The sequence below is a fragment of the Limanda limanda genome, chromosome 14 (genome assembly GCF_963576545.1).
Source record: "Limanda limanda chromosome 14, fLimLim1.1, whole genome shotgun sequence".
Taxonomy (NCBI): Eukaryota; Metazoa; Chordata; class Actinopteri; order Pleuronectiformes; family Pleuronectidae; genus Limanda; species Limanda limanda.
The window spans coordinates 17,798,450-17,810,549 of NC_083649.1; the positions used below are offsets into that span (position 1 = coordinate 17,798,450).

Consider the following 12,100-nt stretch of genomic DNA (forward strand, 5'->3'; position numbering starts at 1 on the left):
GTCACAGTAAATATACAGCTGAATTCTGAAGGTTAAAAATAAATTTGTATTTTACAGACCAACATTAGATTATAAAATATTTCACGATCTACAAAATCTTGTGACATTTACTGTACATGTGTTACAGGAGAATTTATAAATTATCAATTGAAGCTGGATCTAAAACAAGTGAAGGTTATGTTTCTGGACAAAATAACTTTCTGCTGACGTGATTGTAAAGTACCACAGGGGTGAACACTTGTTCTTGTCGAGCTGTTAGTTGAGAGAAACCTCCAAAACTCTGTAGATCTTGTTGATCACGACTTCCACCGCTTCTCCACCCAGATGACAAAGGTCCAGAATACACACGACATGTTTATCCTCCATCTCACCGGCACTCTCTAAGATCTCCTCTGCAAGACACACATAAAAAACACATTGAAAACTTGAGAGGTCTGTGATGTAGTGACCGTTTCCTGAGCTGGTTCTGTTCCTGGCCTACCTGGCTGGGGAAGAGCTGAATCACTTTGGTTCTCTGCGTCACTGAGAGGACAAAGGAAGCCTGAAGAAAGGCAGGACAGCATTGTGTTGCCATGGGGATCCTGAGGAAGACCCACAGCCCTGGGCTCATCTGCACTCACAACAGGAAAATATGCAGCATCGACTGCTATCTGTTTGTTGATGCCTGTCACGAAGATTTAGAAGAAGAAAAAAAGGAGAACGTTTAGAAAACTGATTTTAATAATCTTTGTTTTAGCTCGACAACCTAATAACATTAAAACTAAGGTAATTTTCAGTCCTTCCTGCAGGCTCGAGAATTGGCCCTACCTGAAATATGATGGCTACTCATGATTCTAAAAGCCAAGAGCATATGTAACAACACTATTTGTTAATAATAGACAAATAGACAGAACAAATGTAAACTAGAAAGGCATTCAGTAGAGGGCAAGCCTCCACCAAGGCCCAATAGTCCCCTTAAATTCAATCAAGCTGCCCGACATTGTTCACACATTTTTGAATGAATTATTGAGGAAAACAGTGAAAATGTCAAATAAACTGTCTCTGACAACGTTAAAGAAGGTGAAGAGTAATCCCTGGATCTTCCCTAGAATTTAAAGGGTTTTTTCTCCACCCATGTGCCATCTTTCCACCAAGTTTCATGGAAATCTATAGAGTAGTATTTGCATAATCCTGCTGACAATCAAACAAATAAAGCAACAGACCGACACAAAACCATAACCTCGTCGACTCCAGAGATGTGTGATGAGTTTTCTCACTGTGACAATGTGCAGCTCTGTTTCTGCTGGCAGCTGGTCTCAAACCTCAAAGTGACTTATTAATGGCATAAAGGTAATAAAATAAAAACATGAAAAGTCAGTGCTCAATGACTACGACAGCAGATTTTCTCCTCTTGGGCCAGATAATTCTAAGACAGAGATGCTGCCTGCATCATCCGTATGATTCAGAGTTTATTTTAGGGAGCGAGAGGATGTTCTGACACAGAGTGTGAAATTGGATTTGTACCAAGACCGAAAAAATGTGTTTTTCAGTGCGGGGTCATCTTGTGCATCACAAATCAGAGTAATTGTAGTAGACTGCTGCTTTACCCAATATCGTCACGTGGTAATATCCTCGACAAACCACAAGTGGGTTGGTGTTAGCGCTTTGCTCTGGTGTCCAGTGTGTTGGCTGAAGGTTACTCCACTGCAGGAGGACGTTCTTTGCATCAGACGTGAACCTCTGAGAGACACTGTCCTCGTAAAAACCATCTCGACCCAAATGCTCAGACATTTCTTCTCTTTGACTCAGCCAGCCGCTGCTTTCCCAGTATAAAACATCAAAGTCTGGTGGAAAACAGACACAAAAAAAGAGTCAAAAACGTAACCGACTCAAATCGCAGAGAGTCCACGCAGTGAAGGTGTAGCTCCAGGAACTCGCCTTGATTTGGATTTTGTGATGACGGTCTGTGTTCCGCATCCTGAGCCTCCTCGGATTCAGAAACGCTGCTGTCGTCTTCTACCTCCTCTTGTCCGTCCTCTGCACTCTGAGGTCTGGTTCTTCTGTACGAGCAGAGACAGATGAGTTCAGGATGGTTGAGATGAGTTTACTGATGAACAAAACCACATGAATCTCCTGTACCTTTTTGATGGAGTGCTACCACAATCTAAAGACGACCCCGCGGCTTTTCTGGAAAACATTTTCACATGATACATTTGATTTATTGAATTAAATTCAGGTTTAAAACGTGTTTGATGACATCTTAATATCAAACACACAATCTTTTTAATCAGGGCTCAAATCCTACCTCGTCTCAATTCTTCTTTTTCCTCTGATTGCTGAGATTTTCTCGGCAGAGGGAGATGTCGAAGTGTCCGTCAAACTCTCCTCAGCTGCTGAGGGATGATGCTGTGTGACTGGTTCACACACATCAGTGGGAACATCAGGCACCTGCAGGAAACCAGTTTATTAATTTCATAGTTTTAAAAGGCCACTTCTTGCTGTGAAATAATGTTTATTATTTACCTCTTTCTCGTGTGTGCCTTGTGAGTCTGGTTTCTTTGGGGCGTTCCTGTACCTCACCGATGTGATCTGTCCTTGAACGGCCAGTTGTTTATGCTCCCTGTATTGCAGGGTCTCTAACTCCCTCTTCAGGTCGGCCAGAGCAACCAGAGGAACTTGAGCTGAAGACGGAAGATTTCAAAATGGCAAAATGTGCCATGTACAAGTAAAACCCAATCACTTTCACTGTAAGATGCAGAATTTTAAATACAGAATGTTCTGTTCTCTGAAGACTAAACTGTCTATGAATTGTCCTCTCATAAGGGGTTTGTAGGAAAGCTTTTTAAGATTCAAACACAATGTATAAAGATTCACTCTGTGCAGCTATGGATTAGGACTCAGACTGATGGGTGTACATTACAATTGACTTATCGAGACCACACACTGCTCAGTGTTTTGTAGCAAAACTGTAGGACAATGCTGAGCCAGACTTTATCTGATTCCTGTCGCCCACTCGAGAACAGAGTGAATCTCATTGTGGTTCAGTACTGACGCAGGACTCAGCATTTCATGTCTTCACATTTCAAAACAGTCTTAAAAACAGGACTTAAATGAATGGCCTCTGGAATGAATATGTTCTGAAAACTAAAAAACAGTTGTTTGACATTCTGTCTTTTCGCTCCTCACCTGAGACGTCTGCCAGAGACTGTGTGAAAACCTTTGGGGGACAAGGATAACAGTAATGGCCGCCAACAGCAGTCTTCTGGAGGACGACGTTGTCCTTCAGAGTTTTGGTCCATTGGATGAAGTTCTTCACTTGGGGATGACTCACATATGGCTGACCTTTGTGGTAGCCTGTTGTGGACACAAACAATACACAGCTCAGCTCCAAATGCAGTGACCAACACATGCACTTATTATCAGGTCTTTATTTGTTTTCCTTGTTCACAGAAAGTAAAATTGCACAAAAACGGTGAAAGGACGTGATATAGATCAGGGGACAACACATTAAATGTTGGTGGGGATACTGATCAGGGGTCCGCTCCTGGAATTTAATGCTTTCTTTAACAGTGTAAGACAGGACGGTTTACAAACATGTTCACAGTTTTCCCGGAAAATAGTTCAAGGATCTTGGTGAAAGAAAATCTGACACATTCTGGGGATGTATTTCTATGAGTGTGGGAAATGTGGTGCAGCCTGATAGAATCTAAGGGGACTGTTGGGTATGGCGGAGGTGTGAGCTCCACGCAGAGCCATTCTAGTAACGGTTGTACTGACCTGTGATGAATGTCTCTGTCTCACAGCTGCTTGTGAGGTAGGGCAATGAACCTTCCACGTGACAAACCCTCATCTGAGTGCAAACCAGGTAGGTCACTGCGGAAGAGATGGTGATTACTGAATTGATCAAAGTAAGTGAAGCTGCTTTGTGGCACAGGCTCAGGTGACTTACTTGGGCATATACAGTTGAAGATCTCTGGTTGAGAAGAGGAAAAAATCTCCAGGATAAAAGGATGACCAGACGTCCCGTCCACAGCGTGGACCCAGCGGTACGTCCAGTATTTTTCTGGACCTAAATAGTGAACTTGGTCAATTTCCAATAACTGAATTATAATCAATCTGCCTTTACGAGTTATTTACATTTAATATAATAAATATAAACATCTCTTGCCCTTGTTCCCTTTGCTCTTCACTCTTTCAACGCGACCAACAAACGTCACCAAACCGATGACATCACATGCAGAATTGTTGGCTAATTGTTCCAACTCTGACCTGTGAGACACAAACATAACATGAGGCAGAGCCACAATTATAGTAGATTAACCAGCACAGTATTAATAGTTAACAGAGTGATAGAATGCGTTCTGGATAAAGACGGACGATAGTAAGACAATAGAGCAACAAGACTGTTTCATTACCTGGTGGTGAACTGGTAGGAAACCTCCGGCAGTCCCCACTGAGGCAGCACACTTTTTGGTGACACCACATTGATGATTGACACTGGGTTGCGAGCGTTGAGGCAGATTTCTACAAAGGCAGACAGTGTGACAAAGTCAACGGTATGTGTGTAGTTCTCTACTGCTTTCAGAAATCATTGGAAGAAATTAAACTACACACAGGTTTTTTGGAATACTTTAACTTGTCCATAAAGTTGAATCCTGCACAAGGAAAGGTCCTTGCTGGCATAGGCAGCAGGACAGCAGCACAAATTATCTAGGTTGGCCTGAATTTACTACAGCGCAGTGAGAGTGTATTGTCATTTTTTCACACAAACCGTGTGGTGGTACTACGCATTACATGTCCAGGTGTTGATCAGTGGTTAGGCACAAACCTAAAGAGTTAAAGCTCTTCATTCTGTGATGATCCATTTGCGGCCGTGACCGGTTTGGATAACTCGGCTTCAGGGTGTAATTCTGAAGGTACAACACAGCGCCCACGTTCAGTCTCTGGTAAAACTCTGGGCAAAGTTCATTCCAAAGCACAAGGGACATGGTGCCACTCTGGTCAGCAACTTCAAAGTATGCCTGAAATATACAGACAGAGCATGAGATGAGAAAAAGCAAGCTTCACTTTGTCGCAGCAGCACCACGGTTCGTACTCACCTGGTAGGGGTAATCAATCTTCAGACCAAACTTCCCGTAAAATCTTAATCTGGATTTGTGTATAACCTTCACTAATAGAGGCAGAATATTCCATGAGCTTCTAAAGCCAGACTCCAGACTGGAAAGCAGTGTGATCTTGGACACTATTGAAAAAAAATCACAGACAACACATCATCAGGAAGATAAATGTTTATTTGTAAAGGAGAGGCTTTAAATGGAGAGAGGGACAGATTTAGGAAATATCTTTTAGTCAATATTAGTATTCATACCATGTATAGTTTATATAGTATATATTACCTTAACTGTATATTAAATCCTTAAATTAAAGCTTTAAAATTGTCTTTTCAAAGTCTTAAGACTTGAATGGGCTACAATTATTTCCTAAATGAGTATAATATTGTTTCAGCTGAGTGAAATGCAATTTGTCTTATTAAATTGGTTCTCAATCATTCAGTTAAGTGTGTGTATGTTTATATTTTTTACATTTTATATATTTGTATTTTTCAAGGATTGTCAAAAATAAAGCAGCAGTTTAACGACAACCCCTGGAGTTGTTAGAAACTGTGATGGTAGATATTTGCTGGTTGGATTGTCGGTAAGAAAGATGACACAAAAACAATTGAGCCGATCTCCATGAAATATTGTGGAAGAGTGGCGCATCACCCAAGAAACAAACCATTCAATTTTGGTCAAATCTGGATCACTAGCAGATCTAGTAAAGTGTTTTCAAGCTGTGAAACAGGGTGTTTTCTCCAAATTTTCCTTGATTTCTCAAGAATCAAATCATGGATGTTGATTTTTTTTGTGAAATTTGGTTCAGATGCTAATCAAAAGCTAGATCTAGTGGATCTAAATGTGGTTTAGATCTACTGGGTGCCGTTTGAGTTCATCACATGTTTTTGCCAAGACTGGCCATAAAATAAAACCAATAATTTCCTTTAATAAACTAGAATGTCTTGTGATATCATATTCTGATTGCACCAAATGCCATATCATCATTGCGGGAGAGGTTCAGATTTGACCACCTCAGTCACGTAAATACAGATGAACTCTCAGTGTGTGTCAGTGGCACCAGGGAGCAGCATCTCACCGTCCAGCACCAGGTCGGACGAGGGGGCACCCGAGCTCCACATGTCTCCCTCCGGGTCGTCGTTGTTCCACAGACTCAGGTAGTGCTTGCGGCTCACCTGGAGGGGCATGTCGCTCCGCAGCACCACGCTCTCCTCCATGCCGGGTCTGATCAGCATGGGCAGCGAGCTGACATCTCTCACCCGGGGCAGGACCACGGATCTCCCCGCCACACACCGGAGCCCCTCGATGGACATGAACCCGTGTCCCAGCCTCCTCTCGTTGTACACGAAGGTGCACTGTGTGATGCTGATGTCCGCCCCGGTCCTCAGGGTGTTGCTGTGGACCAGGTGGTGTAGACCCGGGTGGAGGAAGCACTTGGCTCTCCAGGCTCCGTCAGTGACAGTCACATCGTAGGTGTAGTTTTCCCCCTGCTGCCCCTCACTCTGATCGGATAAGTACCTCTGAAGGGCAACGACCGCAACCGGAGCCTCCTCGCCGGCCCCGAGCTTCAGACACTGGGTGGATGATAGCCGCTGCAGGGTCCTCTGGAGGAAAGACACCGCCCCGGCACCGGGCAGCGCCGAGGAGCAAGACGAAGACTCGTCCTCCATCGTTCAGAGTTAAGTTCACCTCCTAGCGACACACGTCATATTAGCTCGTTAGCTAAATAACTAGCTTCTTCCGGACAGTGTAACCGCCGCGTTTAGACTCACCCAGATTCAACTGATCGCTTGTGAGTAAATAAAAGTTATCTCAAAACAAAGAGTCTGTTATTATCTGACAGTTACATTCAGCTCAGGATAACGTTTCAAACACCGCGGGTGCTGTTTGATTGCGTCACCATTTTTCTATAACAAAGAAAAACGTAAATAGAAATAAACTCACCTAAGTTATGACTTAGTTTCTATGTCTACAGATAATATACCGCTTTATTTAGTCCGGATGGAACACGGCACGGAAAGTTCACGCAACAAAAACAGTTTTGAAATTCCGCGCTGAGCTACTGACCGGGATCGATTGGACGTGACGTCATCAAAAGCGACGGATGTTTGGAAACGTCAAGTTTGTAGTTTGTTTTGGTAAATTGTTCAAATTTAGTTTGTTATAAAAATAATAAAAATGAAAATAATTAGGTAACAACAAACCCAGCTGCAAATGAAAATAATTAGGGCCCGAGCACCGAACAGAGTGAAACAGGGTGAGGCCCTATTGAAATTGTAAGGATTCTTTTTCAGGCAAATTAATTGCAGTTTTGCACTCCTAGAAGTTGTAAAAATTGTAATTTTTTATTATTATGATGGTGTATTGCTGCCATGGATACGGTTGGTTCAGATCATAGTTACAAATGTACATATAGGAATTCTAGGAAGCATTTGTAAGATTGTATGTCCTTTGATCCTTTGATGTAGGTAGGTATAAATTAAGTGAATCAAGGTTCACTCACTTAGTTTACCTGGTTCACTAGCACAACTGGTCATAACTTAGCTCTCTGCTACCAATTCGCTTGGTTTATTTTGCTTTCTGGACGCAATTTGCTTTTTAATTTCTCTGACCTCGACAAAAGAATTACAGAGAAACATGCAGTTTGAAATTGGGAGCGATCTCCTGCAGGAGGAGAAAATGAGTGAACTCTTCCAGGGTTATGATGGAAAGGAGCCAATCGTTTTCAAGATCAAGCTCAAAAGGATGAAGAAGTGCAAACCTATTCAAAGTGAGCCGGTCGCAGGTGCTGCCTCCTCTGAAGAGCAGCCACAGGTGGAAGTTACTGTTTCATCCACCCAGAACACTGAAGAGGAGACGCAGCCAATCAGCAGCCAGACTGACCCCACTCTCACTCTTAATGTGAAGACCTCAGTCACAGAGGAGGAAGAGGAGAAGCTGCCTGAGGACACTGTGGGTGTTGCATCCACCCACAACACTGAGAAGGAGATGCAGCCAATCAGCAGCCAGACTGAGCCCACTCCTCATGTGAAGACCTCAGTCACAGAGGAGGAGGTGGAGAAGCTATCTGAGGACACTGTTGATGTTGCGTCCACCCAGAACACTGAGAAGGAGATGCAGCAAATCAGCGAACAGTCTGACTCCACTATCGCTCTCCTGCAGGAGTCTGAAATGAGAGAAGTCTCCCAGAGTTATGGTGGAAAGGAGCCAGCTCAAGATCAAGATCAAGCTAAAAAAGAGGAAGAAGCACAGACCTGCCCAAACCAAGTCACAGGTGGATGGAGACGCTTTCCAAGATCATTTTTGACAGTTTTCAACATCAAACTCAAAAAGAAGAAGAAGCGCAAACCTGCTCAAAGTGAGCCGGTCTCAGGTGCTGCCTCCTCTGAAGAGCAGCCACAGGTGGAAGTTACTGTTTATGCTTCGTCTTCCCAGAACACTGAGGAGACGCAACCAATCAGCAGCCAGACTGACCTCACTCTCACTCCTTATGTGAAGGCCTCAGTCACAGAGGAGGAAGAAGAGAAGCTATCTGAGGACACTGTTGATGTTGCATCCACCCAGAACTCTGAGGAGGAGATGCAGCAAATCAGCGAACAGTCTGACTCCACTATCACTCTCCTTCAGGAATTTGAAATGAGAGAAATCTCTCAGGGTTATGGTGAAAAGGAGCCAGATCAAGATCAAGCTAAAAAGGAGGAAGAAGCACAGACCTGCCCAAACCAAGTCACAGGTGGATGGAGAAGCTTTCCAAGATCATTTTTGACAGATTTCAAGATCAAGCTCAAAAAGAAGAAGAAGCGCAAACCTGCTCAAAGTGAGCCGGTCTCAGGTGCTGCCTCCTCTGAAGAGCAGCCACAGGTGGAAGTTACTGTTGATGCTTCATCTACCCAGAACACTGAGGAGGAGACGCAACCAATCAGCAGCCAGACTGACCTCATTCTCACTCCTCATGTGAAGACCTCAGTCACAGAGGAGGAGGTGGAGAAGCTATCTGACGACACTGTTGATGTTGCATCCACCCAGAACTCTGAGGAGGAGATGCAGCAAATCAGCGAACAGTCTGACTCCACTATCGCTCTCCTGCAGGAGTCTGAAATGAGAGAAATCTCCCAGGGTTATGGTGAAAAGGAGCCAGATCCAGATCCAGATCAAGCTAAAAAGGAGGAAGAAGCACAGACTTGCCCAAACCAAGTCACAGGTGGATGGAAACGCTTTCCAAGATCATTTTTGACAGATTTCAAGATCAAGCTCAAAAAGAAGAAGCGAAAACCTGCTCAAAGTGAGCCGGTCTCAGGTGCTGCCTCCTCTGAAGAGCAGCCACAGGTGGAAGTTACTGTTGATGCTTCATCCCCCCAGAACACTGAGGAGGAGACGCAACCAATCAGCAGCCAGACTGACCTCACTCTCACTCCTCATGTGAAGACCTCAGTCACAGAGGAGGAAGAGGAGAAGCTATCTGAGGACACTGTTGACGTTGCATCCACCCAGAACTCTGAGGAGGAGATGCAGCAAATCAGCAGCCAGACTGACTCCACTCCTCATGTGAGGACCTCAGTCACAGAGGAGGAGGTGGAGCAGATATATGAGGTTACTGTTGGTGCTGTGTCCACGCAGAACACTGACGAGGAGATGCAGCAAATCAGCAACCAGATTGACATCACTCCTCATGTGAAGACCTCAGTCACAGAGGAGGAGGTGGAGAAGCTGTATGGGGACACTGTTGATGCTGTGTCCACCGAGAACACTGACGAGGAGATGCAGCAAATCAGCGAACAGTCTGACTCCACAATCGCTCTCCTGCAGGAGTCTGAAATGATAGAAATCTCCCTGAGTTATGATGGAAGGGAGCCAGATCAAGATCAAGATCAAGCTAAAAAAGAGGAAGAAGCACAAACCTGCTCAAACGAAGCCACAGGTGGATGGAAACGCTTTTCCAAGATCATGGCAGCTTGGAGGAAACCAGGAGCACTGTGGCAGACTGTGGAACAGGTTTTTGTCAGTTTAAAGATGGTCCGGACACGGACCTGGAGCAGGATGGGCCTTTTGCTGCGTGAAATGTGGAACAGCAGCACTAGTTAAAGTGCTGGAAGACGTCATAGATCAGCTGTTGACATTGATGAAGAGGTGCCCAACATCTGGCTGTACCACACTGAGGTGATCCGCCCTCTGCCTCCGGAGGCGTCTCCGTTGATCAACTTATTCAAGTATCTTGTAAAAAACATTCTAGAAATAAAAGTTTTACATTCCTGATCCCTTCTCTGCCTGGTCACATCATTAATCCAGCTATGAGGATAATAGAAGGAAACCTATGAAGAGTATAGAGGATCTAGAATTTAACATCACAACAGTATCTTCGGGACCAATATTTCCATAGACATGACAAAACCTGAATTATTGCCTTGCAGTATCAGTTTTCATACATTTCTTTACGTTTAAAATGAGGTCACATTAATATTTGTATCAAATTTGATGAGGGGTTAAGGTTAGAAGAATGAAATTCCCCGCAGGTGTTCATCATACAGTTTATCCACAAGAACCAGAGACTCCAGCTCCCTCAAAGCATCAGGGGTTTAGATAATGGATGGATGATGAAATGTCTCCCATCACGATGGTTGTCTAGTTCACCACAGTTGTCATCTTCTGACTCTGGTTAAACATTGATTTGGATCAGTAGCTACATTAATGTCAGCGTAAATTTAGTCCAGAGGTTGAATCAGACTCTTTTACTGAAGATAGCATCAACATATCAAGCCTAATAAATTAACTTTATTTGTACAAGGTTTCTTCATTAACAACAACTTGATTAAATACAAATTTAAAATTAAGGTTTTTCCCTGATCATATATTAAAACATCGTCTAGGCAAAATGTTCACTGATCATCGGCTCTGACCTCGGCTGAATATTGACCTCCAGATGTTTGGAGGCAGAGCTTGGTGACATTTTCCAGAAAACTTTACGTTGGTGGTTCAAAGACTCGCTGCAGTGCATTGTGGGACACAATTTTCATGTGGGGTGAGGTCAGGATGTGTGTACACGTGAGAGAATCACTGAGAAAGCAAACTATAAGTGTGTGTGTGTGTGTGTGTGTGTGTGTGTGTGTGTGTGTGTGTGTGTGTGTGTGTGTGTGTGTGTGTGTGTGTGTGTGTGTGTGTGTGTGTGTGTGTGTGTGTGTGTGTGTGTGTGTGTGTGTGTGTGTGTGAGAAGAGACAAACAAATAGCTCAAAATCAAAGGTTTACACTGGTAAGGGCATTGAACAAACAGTGTTTACTATCAATGGTTAATGAATTAAGGGTTCTTGATGTACTTTCTGAGTGTGCGTTAAAACTTTACTCAGTCACTTTGGAGGGGGGAAAAAAGTGGCAAGCCAATCTAAAATCATAAATGTGTGAAATATATCTAGTTTGATTTTTGAGCAAGTTCATAGCAGTGATTTTGCATGGAATTTTAAAGTTTTGACTGCTGGTTTTATGTAGTATCCAGACATCATGGTGTTGAAAGCTATATATATTCAGGGTAGCAGTTGGTGCCATGCGTTCCCGCTCACCAAGACAGTAGGTTCCTGTTACTTTTTTATTGCTATAAAACCACAACTCATCAGGTACAGCACAGGATTTTGAAAAGAAACATCTCCTCAGTTCCCTCTGGTTGCACATATACCTCTACTCTCTCCTATATTGTCATGTCTCCCAACATGACAGATAGGGAACACCAGTGCTCAATCTATCTATCTATTGACAGGTGGAATGACACAGCTGAATGAATGTCATGTCATATTTTCACCACAAGAGAGCAGTGAACCATTTCAACTTGGCTCTTCCTCAGCCGAAGTAAAGCCATGGGCACACATACACAGTGTCAGTCAGTGGGTAACAACAAACCCAGCTGCAGATCTGTTATCTTTACCCTCTGTGATCTACAATTGCTTCATCTTCAAGGGCATTAAACACAGGATCTGAAAGCTTTGTGGCTGGAGTCCAGACAATACATTTTCTGTTTCTTCATCAC

At 43.5% G+C, this 12,100-nt stretch overlaps 1 protein-coding gene across 1 annotated transcript; it reads right to left on the minus strand.

The window, feature by feature from the left end:
• Nucleotides 1-111: 111 nt before the first annotated feature.
• Nucleotides 112-6,760, minus strand: radx (RPA1 related single stranded DNA binding protein). Its single transcript, XM_061085335.1, has 15 exons — nucleotides 6,169-6,760; nucleotides 5,079-5,221; nucleotides 4,808-5,000; nucleotides 4,395-4,503; nucleotides 4,148-4,248; nucleotides 3,929-4,048; nucleotides 3,757-3,852; nucleotides 3,166-3,333; nucleotides 2,503-2,660; nucleotides 2,285-2,427; nucleotides 2,119-2,166; nucleotides 1,918-2,039; nucleotides 1,587-1,823; nucleotides 482-664; nucleotides 112-392 (listed from the first exon to the last, which is right to left on the minus strand). The coding sequence occupies exons 1-15, from the start codon at nucleotides 6,758-6,760 to the stop codon at nucleotides 256-258; spliced, it is 2,550 nt and encodes an 849-aa protein (XP_060941318.1). The 3' UTR covers nucleotides 112-255.
• Between the last annotated feature and the right edge of the window lie 5,340 nt (nucleotides 6,761-12,100).

Bases quoted from the DNA above. Each gene is read 5' to 3' on its own strand.
- radx (XM_061085335.1), bottom strand. From the start codon at position 6,760: ATGGAGGACGAGTCTTCGTCTTGCTCCTCGGCGCTGCCCGGTGCCGGG. The intron at 3,853-3,928 runs GTAAGTCACCTG...TCTCTTCCGCAG, and splicing joins CTTCAACTGTATATGCCCAA to TGACCTACCTGGTTTGCACT. The intron at 2,661-3,165 runs GTGAGGAGCGAA...TTCCGTCTTCAG, and splicing joins GTCTCTGGCAGACGTCTCAG to CTCAAGTTCCTCTGGTTGCT.